Source organism: Xyrauchen texanus, chromosome 4, assembly GCF_025860055.1.
Source record: "Xyrauchen texanus isolate HMW12.3.18 chromosome 4, RBS_HiC_50CHRs, whole genome shotgun sequence".
Lineage (NCBI taxonomy): Eukaryota > Metazoa > Chordata > Actinopteri > Cypriniformes > Catostomidae > Xyrauchen > Xyrauchen texanus.
The window spans coordinates 30,401,243-30,415,977 of NC_068279.1; the positions used below are offsets into that span (position 1 = coordinate 30,401,243).

The following is a 14,735-nucleotide window of genomic DNA, read 5'->3' on the forward strand; positions in this document are numbered from 1 at the left end:
GCTGAGAAATTCTTCTAAAAAAAATTATTTGAGTTCAGCAGATGAAAGACAGATATACACATCTGGGATGGCATAAGGGTGAGTAAATGATTAGATTGTTGGTTAACTTTTCTTTTAAATTTTAGTCTGGTCCACACACAAAGCAATCATATGTATCCAGAACACTTGGAATATAGAGCATGAGCCATATGTATTACTTTCATGGTAGTTTTGTACTTTTAGGAGCTTGGCAGACCATTTGTATGTAGAAGAGATGTCTGGACATTCTACTAAACACCATTAGTATGCCTTCAGAAGAGTCACTTAGACTACTTTTATGACACTTTTGTGTTCTTTTTTCAACTTTATATTGAGTTAATATCAACTGCTATTACATTTAAATCAGCTAATAAATATCTCCCGTAGTATTGCGTTGAAGAAAGTCATGTAGGTTTTTAAAACACATGTGGGTGAGTAAATGACAGAATTTTCATTTTGGAGTGAACTGTACCTTCAAGCAAGTCTTAGTATCAAATTAAAATCCATTTGAAAAGTTTCCCTAAAGGAGTCGAACAAATTACATTGACTAGTTTCAGATAATGGATGTGTTGCGTATGTGTGACACCTGTTGTGATGAGCAGCAAAGAAGTCAGTTGTGTTTGCTTTGGCTACATGACCTGTGTTCACAATGTCTCTGCAGTCTAGGATCATTTTCACACACCCTCTTGGAGATCTATGAGGAATTTCAGACCACAGCTTTGACGTTTACTATGGCCAGTCAATGGTTCACTGGCCCACTGAACGGTTTATAGAAAATAGCTCACAGAACACATATCTACACAGTTAGTTACATATTTTAGAAGTAAAATAATACTGTATATTACATGTAATTAAAAGTTATTCATACAATGCATTGCTTTTAACCCAAAACAGACCATACCATAAGCAAATTCTAACACCCACTAATGGTAAAAAACATAGAGGCAATTTAATTTCATAAATTTTATTTTTAATTGGTCAATATATATCCATCTAAATAAGTTACAATTCTTCTGAGTGTTTACAAAGCCTTGTAAATATACTTATCTGACAAGGCAGATTATTGTTTTCTTAAAAAAAAAAGAATCTGTATTTTTCACACAAGAAACGAGGTTAAAATCAACTCTAAGAAAAATTAAACCTCTACAAAAATATAAATAAATAACATCACATCTTATGCTGATATATTTACTTACATCAGTATACAATTGCCATCATACCAACCTTGAATAAAACCTAGATTATTTTACTCGCAAACCATAAAAATTATTTTAACGAGACATCTCACATTTACATGTCTTAAACTGAATCATCACAAATGCTACAAATATATTTTATATGATATTAAATTGACAGATGTTTGATAACCACGTCCTGAAAAAAACAATCTAAAGACATAAAGTTAAAAAATATACATGTGCAATATAAATTCTGCGAATGAACATAAACTTTTCAAAATCTTTTTACTGGAAGGTAGACCGGCTTTTGTTGTATATATAATTATGTGGCATAACTATACTGTATATCTATTATATAACTTCCTGCCTACGTCCTTTTTAAGCTTTTTACATATTTTAAACCTTAAAAGCAAATAACATGTTTGTCTCTGCAGTTCCTCTTACGGATGACAACAAAGTGCATTTCAATGCTTTAGAATCTCATTGATTTCAGTCATCCTCTATACAGCATTTAAGAAATGTCTAACAATAAAGAGCTGGCTGTACAAAATTACTGTAACACAAAGGTAACTGTAAGAGGAGGCCTTCAATGAAACTTTGATCTGCATTATGATCATAGAATGGATTGCCTTATTTTGCTGCTATAACTGCAAGATAGCAGCTAAAAATATCTGAAATGTGTCATCAATAATTCAATAAAGCTAAAAAAATCAGATATGGGTGGGCACAGTTTAGTTTGGGTTTAAAACAGTCAGTTTTGTCTTTGTTATTTTAATTATCTCTAAAGCAGTAATAAACTGTTTAGAATCTTGAAGCCCTAACCATAATCACCAGTCAGACAACATTTGGTTATGAAGCACCCAGCAGCATGTATGATACCAAATCTGGCAGTATAAACCAAGATATTAATGAGTGTTGAAATTATATTATATAACTATAATTGAAATCAAAATGTGTGAGAATAAATAAAAATTATGTAACAGTTCAGTGTTTCAGCACGCTGCCAAATTTGATACATCAAGGCTTGCTGAGATACAGTTGACAGAAAGGAACATCATTTAGAAGTTTATATCGGTTTTGTATTCAATAGTGCCTTCTGTTGAAGTCTACACAAAACCCAGAAGAAGAAAGAATTGATTCTCCCAGTGTGTTCTAATGGACATTCTCTATAAGAAGAAAAAAACCACCTTGTTCACTGGGGAATTTGTGCATTCTGTAAGCTTATGTAGTGATTACCACTTTTATAGTCCTCAATATCTCATTACCACTGCTCACATCAATCCAGCAGCTGACTGCACTCAATACAGCTGACTCTTTTCTACGGAACTGACAGGACAAAACTTCCTCAAGATAAGTCTGGCGAAAAACATAAAGTCTGTAGGTTAATTAACCAGACCTATTTCTTGAGTCGAGGAGTCTTGCAAGCACTTCTCCTCCAATAATTAAACTTTCCTGAGTTTACAAATTGAGAAGCAAGAGACATTTACAAAGGAAAAAACACTACAGCATGTCTATAAATATTTCCGGGCTCCTGGAATGGTGTTTGATGAGCCAATAGACTCGTTTGAGATGCACCTTCCCCTAATTCGAACCCCTCATTAGCTGTCATATGAAAACAGACTACGCTGCTGAGAAGTTTGATCTGATAGAGTCTTCTCTCAACTGACGGTGATTCCCAATGTCACACTCTTCTCCGTGTGTTCTCCGCTCAATAGTTATCCTGTAATTCTTCCTGAGGAGCAATGAAGAACAGAATAATGAATGTAGATGTCAAGTATTAGCAGTATTAAAGGGATCATGACATGCCTTTTTTTTAATTATTTTAATATGTTCCTTGAGATTTACTCATAAAATTTGTAAAGTGTTTTGTACAAAAAAAAAGTTTTTTAAAGTAGGTTCTTATTGCTGTGACGAGGAAGTTTTGCAATGAAACTTACAGTATGTTTTTATTAGGGCGAATGATTTAACGCATTAATTCAGTGCGATTCATTTTGTAAAAAATAACGCGTTAAAAAAATTTACGCAATTAATCGCAATGCCCCCATACTGTAATATGGAAGATTCCTGAGATATGCAAGCTTGTAGTACCACCTGTGGTCCGGCCACAACAGTGGCTCGGCTCAGCGACAAGTCTCGTTCCTTCCATCGGGGAACGGAGGTTACATACGTAACCTAGACGTTCCCCTTCTGTCGCTCTCTCCACGTTGTGTCAGAGAAGCGACACTAGGGGTCCACTTATAAAAGTGCCATGCACTGAGCCGTGTACGTGAACTGCTGATACAGGAGCGAGCAGGTATTCTTACGTGCAGGACGACCAACTGTATCAGGCTGCACATACCCTTCCCCAATGCCCCATTTAAGCCATCAGGATTCCTTATCGTTACCCTGGAGGGGGGAACAAGGTGCTGGCCGCCAACCTGGGAACGGGCCAAGCCTGGCCGGGACTCTTTTCTCTCTATGTTTCTCGCATAGAGCAACTAAGGCTGGGGCCCTTACACGCATTGAGGGAAGGGGGTCTTAGCCCTTATTCAGGGCGGAGAAGACCCTGCGGAGGCCACGCCTACCCGAGAGGGGAGGCAAGTTTAAGTGGCAAAACCATCAGAGGCCTCACTTAGGGCCTATGTGGAAAAGTTGGTGCGGTGGTGGATCCAGCCTCATAGAGGGGGGAACACACAGCATGGCAACCGAGGCAGCCGTGACTGCCTAAGTGAAACACGGGAGTCCGCTCGCCAGAGGGGACAGAACCGTGGTGTTACACACAGGGGGAGTCCGAAGGAGGCCTTACCTGTGGAGCACCTATACCAGTACAGGGTAGCTTGCGGTACCCGCAGTGGCTTGGGTCGGCGAGTTCCTCCGCTGAACTGCGACCACGAGGGTTCACGAAAGTGTCTGCCGGACCGAACTCCAGACAAGCGTCGCTAACAGAGAACGCATGCAGGTCCCCGACCCTCTTGATGGAAGCGAGCGCGATCAGCAGGGCAGTCTTGAGAGAGAGGGCCCTGAGTCCAACTGAGTCAAGCGGCTCGAAGGGGGTCTCTGGAGTCCCGTAAGGACGACCGAGTGATCCCAGGAGGGGAACAGGTTAGGCCGGGAGGGAGTTATCCTCCGGGCACCTTTTAGGAACCTGACGATTAAGTCATGCTTACCAAGAGACTTGCCGTCTACTGTGTTGTGGTGGGCATCCACCTTGAGGGTGGAGGGGGACAGCCTCCTCTCCAGCCTCTCCTGAAGAAACACGAGCACTGACCTAACTGCGCACTTCTGCGGGTCTTCGGCTCGGGAAGAACACCAGTCCACGAACAGACGCCACTTTAGAGCGTAAAGATGCCTGGTAGAGGGGGCTCTGGCTTGATTGATTGTATCTATGACGGTCGATGGTAGGCCGGCTAGATCTTCCGCATCCCGTCCAAGGGCCAGACGTGGAGGTTCCAGAAGTCTGGGTGCGGGTGCCAGAGCGTGCCCCATCCCTGAGAAAGAAGGTCCTTCCTCAGGGGAATTCGCCAGGGAGGGGCTGTCGTGAGGAGCGTGAGGTCCGAAAACCAAGTCCAGGTGGGCCAGTAAGGGGCTACCAGAATGACTTGCTCCTCGTCCTCCCTGACCTTGCATAGCACCTGTGCAAGAAGGCTCACTGGGGGAAATGCGTACTTGCGCAGCCCCGCAGGCCAGCTGTGTGCCAACACGCCTGCCCCGAGTAGAGCATCTGTCCGGGCATACCAGAGCGGGCAGTGGGAGGTTTCTTGGGAGGCAAACAGGACTACCTAAGCCTTGCCGAACCGGTCCCAAATCAGCTGGACCGACTAGGGGTGGAGCCTCCACTCCCCGCCAGGCAAGCTTTGTCTTGACAGCGCGTCCGCTATCACTTTGAGGTTGCCGGGGATGTGAGTGGCGCGCAGTGACTTGAGTCGCTGCTGACTCCAAAGGAGGAGACGACGGGCGAGCTGTGACATGTGGAGGGAGCGTACTCTGCCTTGGCGGTTTATGTAGGCTATGACTGTGGTGCTGTCTGTCCTGACTAGGATGTGTTTGTTCCAAATTAACGGGAGAAACTTCTGCAGGGCCAGAAAAACAGCAAGCAGCTCTAGGCAGTTGATGTGCCAGCGCAGCGGGCCTCGGTTCCACCAGCCTGCGGCTGCGCGCCCGTTGCACATGGTGCCCCAACCCAATTTGGAGGCATCGGTTGTGACCAAAACGCGTCGGGACACCTGCTGCAAGGATACTCCTTCCCTTAGAAAGCAGAGGTCTGTCCAGGGTTTGAAGGTTTGGTGGCAGGCAGAGGTAACTTTTACATTGTGCGTGCCGCGGCGCCATGCTCGTCTCGGGACTCGAGTCCGGAGCCAGTGCTGAAGTGGTCTCATATGCATCAACCCCAGCGGCGCGGCCACCGCGGAGGATGCCATATGCCCCAGGAGCTGTTGGAAACGTTTTAGCGGGACCACGGCGCCTGGCTTGAAGGAAGCAAGGCATTTCAGCACTGACTGAGCACGCTCGTTGGAGAGACGTGCTGTCATTGAGACTGAGTCTAACTCCAGACCGAGAAAAGAGATGCTCTGGACCGGGGAGAGCTTGCACATTTTCCCAGGTGGCTGAGCACCTGGTCTCTCTGTGCGCATAGTAACTCTCGGGAGTGGGCCAGTATGAGCCAGTCGTCGAGGTAATTGAGTATGCGTATGCTGGCTTCTCGGAGCGGGGCAAGAGCTGCCTCTGCGACTTTCGTGAAGACGCGAGGGACAGAGACAGGCGAAGGGAGGACTTTGTACTGATACGCCTGGCCGTCGAACGCGAACTGTAGGAAGGGTTGATGTCGAGGGCGAATTGAGACGTGGAAGTACGCGTCCTTCAGGTCTACCGCTGTGAACCAATCTAGATGCCGGACGCCAGATAGAATTTGATTCTGGGTGAGCATTTTGAACGGGAGATTGGACAAGGTCCGATTGAAAACTCGCAGGTCCAAGATCGGTCGTAAGCCGCCGCCTTTCTTGGGTACAACGAAGTAAGGGCTGTAGAAACCCTTCTTCGTTTCGTTGGAGGGACAGGCTCTATCACGTCCTTTAATCGAAGGGAGACGATTTCTTTGCGCAGGGAATGGGCATGTTGGCCGTGTACTGCGGAAAATTGTACGCCCACGAAGGGGGGCGGAGACCTGGCAAACTGAATTGCGTAACCGAGTCGAATGGTCCGGTGCAGCCAGCATGACGGGTTGGGCAGTGAAAGCCACGCCTCTAAACTCCGTGCTAGGGGCACCAAGGGGACGAGTTTTTTGGACGTACCCGGCGGGGCTTCGCCACGGTGCGGAACAGGCAATGTGGCGTCGGGAGGCAACGTGGCGTCCCGAAGCTCTGGTGCTGAGAATAAACTCAAAGCATTTACCTTGCTCCGCGCATCCGGCAGGGGGCGGGTTCGTGACTGAGGAGGAGGTCTGATGCTGGCGTCCTCTGGACTCATCTGAACAGGCCGGGGAACAGTCGTGGGGCTGAAGGCGGGGACACCGCGTCCATGGAGCCGGGACTGTTGAGGCCTTAAAGCAGAGTGCCGTGAGAACGGCATTTGCGGGCCAGGTGACCCCAGAGACAAAGGAAATAGCTCTATAGAGTGTAAAGAATTTAACAAAAAATTCTCCTCCCGGCCCTCCACCGGGGAACGGAGTGGTCTTACCAGCACTGGAGCTAACGTCTCGGTCTCTGGGTCTGTCATCTCAGGAGCGCCTGGGAGCCTTCTGGGTCCTCAAGGGGGTCCGTGAGACGATGGGCGTCCAACTTCTGCGGGGAGCTCAACGCTGGGGCTTAGAGCTGGGCCCACTCACTTGTTAGTTGAGGCGGAGCACCACTTTCTTTCATTATTGAAAGCCGCAGGAGGACGCCCTCGGCGAGCAGACAGGGCATGGCCCCTGGCGGCAGGTTTGCGCAGGGCAGGATGCTTTTTTTTGCTTGAAAATAGCCTTCGTCTGTTTCTTCACCACTGAGGACTGCTGGGTGAAGTCGTCAAGTGGTGTCGCCGAATGGACGGAGCTGGGAGGCGGGGCGTTTGAGAAGCGTGCTTTGTCTGCCTCCTGTACTGCCTGTCCATCGTTGCGTTTCTGGACCACGGAGTGGCCATCGCCTGTTTGAGTGCAGTTCCTGCAGCACGTCAAGAACAGGACCACCCAAGTGCAGATTTTGAAGTGCCCTGGCCGGTGGACTTGCAGGAGGAGGCCATGGCGTGCAGGGGAGCGGTCTGGGACCGTTCTACCACTGAGGGTAGCGAGAGCGGAGGAGCGAGGAAGCTGGGCTTGCTCAGCTCGTCATGCACGTCCGGGAAGGAATCCGGGGGGGGCGCGGCTGTGAGTGGCGCACATGCCCGTGGAACCAATTAAGCCCGGGGAAGCATAGCGGACCTTCTTGCGTCAGGCTCAGACTGGACGGAGACCCGAAGGTGGCGGCCCAGGCGAGTTATCCGCATCCGACGCCGCTGTTACGCTCTCCGATGCAGCGGTGATGTCATCATCCAATGCCGGGGAGCTCGAGGGACCGGACGGTAGGCTGTTAAGCGAACCGCACTAATCCCGAGCTCGGATGGAAACAAGCAAGCGTGCCGGGGAGGCGGGGGGTTTCGAGGGGGTTCACCCGGCAGGAGGCAAGGAAGGAGGCAAGGCGTGGGGGGTGGCTGAAGCTGCTTTTTCTCACTACAAGAAAAAGCCTACGACCGCAATGCTGTCATGGCTATGTTCTCGTACTGAAAACATACACCATTCATAAAAACGCTGCCTGCGTGTGATCGCAACCCAGGAATGCAAGGCAGTTTTTATGGCCGTCAGAGGTGGGGAGAATCAACGCATCCAGAAACTACACAGAGGCGGGAAATCGTCTTTAAAAAGACGGGTCCTGAGAAGGACGTTCAACGCCGCTGTGTTTTGCTCTTTTAGAGCGAAATTCACTCTTTTAGAATAACTTTAGAATGCACAGCCGTGCACGAATGAGAAAGCCGCTGTTATGCGCTGTCAGATCCAACAGCATGCAGAGCGTCAGAGGATTAAACAGGAACTTGGTGTGTAACTCGCAGCAGACTGCATGCACGACCTTCGGCTCCGAAGAAATTTTCTGAATGAACTCCCGTATTTGCGCCGCTTAAATACCCGTATGTCCGGGGGCGGGACATGCAAATACTGGGTGCCAACTCTCATTGGCCTTTTTTCATAGTTCAGAGGTGAATATCGGCGCTCAAGAGAGACCCCTAGTGTCGCTTTTCTAACACAACGTGGAGAGAGCAACAGAAGGGGAACTATATTTAACTCGAAACAGTGACCTAAAAATGTTATGTTTATGATGCAACGTACCAGAGACACTACACAAGCATGTCTGACGCAGGTGCCCTTAAACAAGCCCTCATAATAAATCTCGATCTGACTGACAAATTCACATGTGAAATGGATTGCTGTGAACTGTATGCCAATGATTGAGTTATGATCAATAATATGATAGTAAACAATACTGTGGCAGGGCGGAGGGCGGGGCCGGGTCGTGATCCTACGCACCCGGTCCCGGTCCCGCTACTCAAGCCTCTGAGGTTTAAAGGCCGACTGCAGAGTATCGTGCGGGAGAGAGAGATTGTTAGCGGACATGTCCGTCATGTGTGTGTTTGTGTCTTCTTTTAAGTTTACCATTAAACCATTATTTATTTTCAAAAGCCGGTTCTCACCTCCTCCTTTCCATTGAATACCTTTACAAATACATTGTATTCTAAAGTCTCTTTTGTATTGTTTTATCAATGATGAACTCTTCTGCCACAAGTATGTAATGCATTTTAATTATCTGAATATTTTATATATATATATATATATATATATATATATATATATATATATATATATATATATATACACACACACACTCACCTAAAGGATTATTAGGAACACCTGTTCAATTTCTCATTAATGCAATTATCTAATCAACCAATCACATGGCAGTTGCTTCAATGCATTTAGGGGTGTGGTCCTGGTCAAGACAATCTCCTGAACTCCAAACTGAATGTCAGAATGGGAAAGAAAGGTGATTTAAGCAATTTTGAGCGTGGCATGGTTGTTGGTGCCAGACGGGCCGGTCTGAGTATTTCACAATCTGCTCAGTTACTGGGATTTTCACGCACAACCATTTCTAGGGTTTACAAAGAATGGTGTGAAAAGGGAAAAACATCCAGTATGCGGCAGTCCTGTGGGCGAAAATGCCATGTTGATGCTAGAGGTCAGAGGAGAATGGGCCGACTGATTCAAGCTGATAGAAGAGCAACTTTGCCTGAAATAACCACTCGTTACAACCGAGGTATGCAGCAAAGCATTTGTGAAGCCACAACACGCACAACCTTGAGGCGGATGGGCTACAACAGCAGAAGAACCCACCGGGTACCACTCATCTCCACTACAAATAGGAAAAAGAGGCTACAATTTGCAAGAGCTCACCAAAATTGGACAGTTGAAGACTGGAAAAATGTTGCCTGGTCTGATGAGTCTCGATTTCTGTTGAGACATTCAGATGGTAGAGTCAGAATTTGGCGTAAACAGAATGAGAACATGGATCCATCATGCCTTGTTACCACTGTGCAGGCTGGTGGTGGTGGTGTAATGGTGTGGGGGATGTTTTCTTGGCACACTTTAGGCCCCTTAGTGCCAATTGGGCATCATTTAAATGCCACGGCCTACCTGAGCATTGTTTCTGACCATGTCCATCCCTTTATGGCCACAATGTACCCATCCTCTGATGGCTACTTCCAGCAGGATAATGCACCATGTCACAAAGCTCGAATTATTTCAAATTGGTTTCTTGAACATGACAATGAGTTCACTGTACTAAAATGGCCCCCACAGTCACCAGATCTCAACCCAATAAGAGCATCTTTGGGATGTGGTGGAACGGGAGCTTCGTGCCCTGGATGTGCATCCCACAAATCTCCATCAACTGCAAGATGCTATCCTATCAATATGGGCCAACATTTCTAAAGAATGCTTTCAGCACCTTGTTGAATCAATGCCACGTAGAATTAAGGCAGTTCTGAAGTCGAAAGGGGGTCAAACACAGTATTAGTATGGTGTTCCTAATAATCCTTTAGGTGAGTGTATATATATATATATTTAAAGATAACTATGTATAATTATTTAATCATTATATATTGCATTATTGTTATATAAGGGGCATTCTCAGCAAATATTTGTATATGCGATTAATCACGATTAATTAATCGGGACAACATGTACTTAATTCGATGAAACATTTGAATCGATTGACAGCCCTAGTTTTTATAGTACAATGACGTCATATCCAGTATGTTAAAAGATAAAGGCAAACTTGATTCCTCATGTCATAACCCCTTTAACTTTTGTGTAGACTATTATATTTGTAAGGGTCTTATTGGTTCTATGTTGATTTGGAAGTTTGGATGGAGGATGGAGGGTTGGGAAGAGGAATTTAACTTGAGACGATCTGTAATTTATTTTATTTTTTTGGTCTTCTTTTTGTTTGATTAAACAAATATACAGTTATGTTTTGTTTTGTTAAATAAAAATAAAGAGGATTGGAAATATTTGTAAGGGTCCTTAGCCCACATCAAACTAAATCTTGGGCACTGAGTTTTGAGCAGACGGTTCTAAATATTCTGGTAATGCCTGATTACCAACTGCTGAATTGCCAGAATAAGAGTTGCTCGTCCAGGATGTACCATTTTAATAATCTATGGGCATATTTCATTAAAAATAAAAGAGAGAAAAAGTTACCTAAAGAAGTAGAATGCCATGAGGAGAGCTGTTCCTAGAATTCCCCCTACTATTATCCCAGTCAAAGCCGATACACCTAGTCCACCTGCTTAGGAAAGAAAGTGAAACCATTTGTAAGAAAACCTGAACATCTATACTTCTGGGAGGTATGCTTATTGTACAATATCTTCAGTATAATCTACAAATTTCATACATAATTATTAACAATAATTAGACTATGTTCAGTCAGTGGCCCATAAAAGTATTTAGACACTTTTGGACACTTAAGTCACACTTTAAATGTCTGCATATAATTTGCAATAAATACAACATTTTATAGATACGAAAACTGTGCGATATATGCATTGCTCTCTGATGTTATAATCGAAAATTATTTAAGGTATTCTTTGCAAATGCATCTGCTAAACCATTCTTGCCCATTACAAAAATAACAGTGTAGTATAAGTCTTAAAGCAGCAGAGGTAATTTACATGATGTGTCAGATGGTTTTGGGGGTAGAGGTACTGTTCGCAAAGAGAACCATTCCCTCTTAAAGCCAGGCATGATCTGGAAACTTCTGTTAGTCCCAAAGTAGTTCATGACAGTCTGAAACCATAAAAGGACAGGTTTTATGGAGATCATCTATTTTAAAAGGTTAGCATGCTTCAATCAGATATAATTCTGTAATGCTAGATCCTATGCTATTCCTTTCCTATTCCTGATTTATATGTTACAAAATTCCAAAAATATAGCCCATTAAAAAACTGTTAAAATCAGCCAGCTAAAAATGGTTGGCTGTCTTAGCTGGTCTCCCTGCCTTGTCAAACTGGTCAGCAGACTGGTTTTAGAGGGGCCTGGCCACTTTTCAGTGGGTCATTCTGGGAGATGAGCTCAAAGCACTTAAAGAATGTTCTGGGTTCAATACAGTTTAGCTCAATCAATAGCATTTGTGCAGGTACGGATTATGGTCATGTGAGGCCCTGGGGCACCAGCTTCCTGGGTTCCATAGACAACAGTGTAAATATAAAGTTGACCAAGTTAAGCTCAATCGACAGCATTTGTGGCATCATGTTGATTACCATAAATAATGCACAAGTTTTAACTATTTAAAGAATTATTGCACGTGCTTTCATATAATTATAAGCTTTACATTTCTGTTTAAACCCACCAAAAATGTCCACATTCACTTTCATTGGCCCCATTCACTTCTACTGTAAAAGTGCCTCACTGTAAAACAGATTTTTGCTTTTTTTAAAGAAAAGGAGGGACAAGTTGAAATTTAGTTTTGTGGTAATCAATATTATGCCACAAATGCGGTTGATTGAGCTTAACTTGTATTGGAAAAAATATTGAATAAAATTTCTTTAAGAAAACAAAAATGATCTTCTCTTACCTCATGGGTGCCTGCCTCTGGGTTTGTCATCCTAATGACTGAGAAATCCCCATTCCGGTCACCATTGGCATCCAAAGACACCTGGCCAGCAATGCCTGAATAAATAGAATGTAAGGAATGAGAAAATTAATAAGTTTGAAAAGTCAGACATTCCAAGGAACACACCAGCAAGAGTCAACAAATTCCGGGTGGGAAATACAACAGGATATCTCATCCGCCTCCTGCCGCTTTTCTTGGCTTAGCCTGGAGAAATTGTAATTTCATCTGTACATCTGTGTTCCTGAATTCTTTACATTTTTAAAATATTATTTCATTTAACAAGAAAACATGACCCTGTTCTTGATGATTCTGGCTGGACAAAACGTTGTTATTTCACGATTAGTTGTCTTAGTGTGGTCATTGAGAGTGGCCTGGCCTGCAGACATGTCTGAGGACTTATTTTATAAGGGAAGCTTAATAAATTACAGGGGCAAGAACCCACAACCACAGTAATACAAAGCAAATGTAATGAATTTAGTATAAATGTTACTTTTTTAGAATTGCTCTGTTCTCTTAATCTTGAACAGAATATTTGCTAACAATAAGATCAACATTTCATTGATAATTTTTTTATCTTTTCATCCTTTATCCTTAAATAGGATGTTGTTATCTTGGAAGAACAAAAATGTTACCAAGCCTACTAATTTTATTCAGGGAGTTAACACTTGAAAGTAGGCTACTGTCATAAAGCTTGTTAAATTTACTATATGTAAGTATTAAAAAACATCTGAATATGACTGTGACAGGGCAGAGGGCGGGGCCGGGTCATGATTCCGCACACCCGGCCCCTAATCAGGATAATCAAGCCTCAGAGAGGGATAAAGGCCGACTGGAAGCTGCAGTGCGAGAGAGAGATTTATGGACAGCTGTCTGACACCTTTGTGTGTTTGACTTTTTGGTTATGTTCATAATTAAATTATTATTTATATTATCAAGCCGGTTCTCACCTTCTCCTTTCCCATTTATCCCTTTACAATGACATTTGTTAACTCTGTATTAGAGCTATCGATTTAATGCGTTAATTAAGTGCGATTAATTATATAAAAATAACATATTAAAAAAATCATCACAATTAGTTCCCCTGACCATTATATGGAATATTCCTACCATCGAAACAATTCAAGATTGAAGTACCACCTGTTTTCTCCAGGGGTCAATAAGCAAAACTTCAACTGTATAGGCAATGCGCAGCTCATACAAAGAATAAACCACACTTAGCCACAGCTTTGAAATACAGCTTGATGGAGCACAAATTCGAATTCAAGGATCTCAAGACATGTTTTTTTAAGTTTGAAACTACATTTAACTTCACACAGCCACCTAAAAACAGTATGTTATTGATGTGACGCAACCAAATTGAGACGGTCCTAAAGCGTCTGTCTGATGCAGGTGTACATTGACGCGTTCTTAGAAAAGCCTTTATAATAAATCTAACTCGGACAGATTGATGAATTCAATTACAAAATGGATAGCTGTGAATTGTAGGTCAATGTTTACTTGTCTGCCATAATAATGTAATGCATTTTTATTATCTGAATTATTATTTTTAATGATACATATATATATTTTATATAAAATTATTTAAATATAACTATTTACTCTAATTTAATCACTATATATTTAATTATTGTTGTTTGAGGGGGATTCTCAGCAAATATTTACACATCATTAATTGTAATTCATTCCATGTATTAATTGGCATAGCATGTAATTAATTTGATTAAAAAAAAATGTGAATCAATTGACAGCAATATTTGTATGTAATTTGACTTGGGTTTTCTGTAAACTTTCCACATATTCAGTACATTGGTGTGATGATGTTAATTAGGTCAGAGTGGTTATAAGAAGCCTTGACTTGCTGCTTTTATTGCGACTAATGAAAGAGTACTTTATTCAAATTTATACTAATTGCTTAGTTTGTACTAAGAACGTATAGCTTACACTAATGATCCAAGACCTGTTTATTTAAATGGTAATAACACAAAATCTGAGTGTACACACTGTTACCATAATGCTATAAATCCCTTAATGTGTAGATACTCAAAGTTTCATGCATAAAACCACAGCATTTTAAATACATTTGATTTTATTTGAATGAGAAATTACTGTAACCAAATATATATATATATATATATATATATATATATATATATATATATATATATATATATATATAAAATAATCTTATTCTTAACACTGCCTGGCTGGTGCATTATTCAGACATGCTAATTAGAAGGTCTCACTTGATTAATGATATGTTTGCTACAACAGATTACCTTCTCTGTCACTGAGACTACAGTATTTAACACAGGGGTCTTCAATCTTCTTTCAGTCAATATTATTTAACATGTCTAAATCCTTTAGGATACACCAACAAAATGTATTTCATGCA

General features: G+C 42.9%; 1 protein-coding gene across 2 annotated transcripts in view; it reads right to left on the reverse strand.

Annotated features, from left to right (window-relative positions):
* Positions 1-1,000: 1,000 nt before the first annotated feature.
* LOC127643292 (atrial natriuretic peptide receptor 3-like) overlaps positions 1,001-14,735 on the reverse strand; it is a 45,469-nt gene continuing 31,734 nt past the window's right edge. The window contains exons 5-8 of one of the 2 annotated variants that reach the window (XM_052125971.1): positions 12,305-12,399; positions 11,403-11,517; positions 10,933-11,017; positions 1,001-2,928 (exon numbers count right to left, since the gene is read on the reverse strand). In XM_052125971.1, coding sequence (XP_051981931.1) covers positions 2,817-2,928; positions 10,933-11,017; positions 11,403-11,517; positions 12,305-12,399 — 407 coding nt within the window. In that variant the 3' untranslated portion in view covers positions 1,001-2,816. Of the gene's footprint in view, positions 2,929-10,932; positions 11,021-11,402; positions 11,518-12,304; positions 12,400-14,735 lie in introns of both variants that reach the window. The other variant, XM_052125970.1, reaches the window with a different exon arrangement.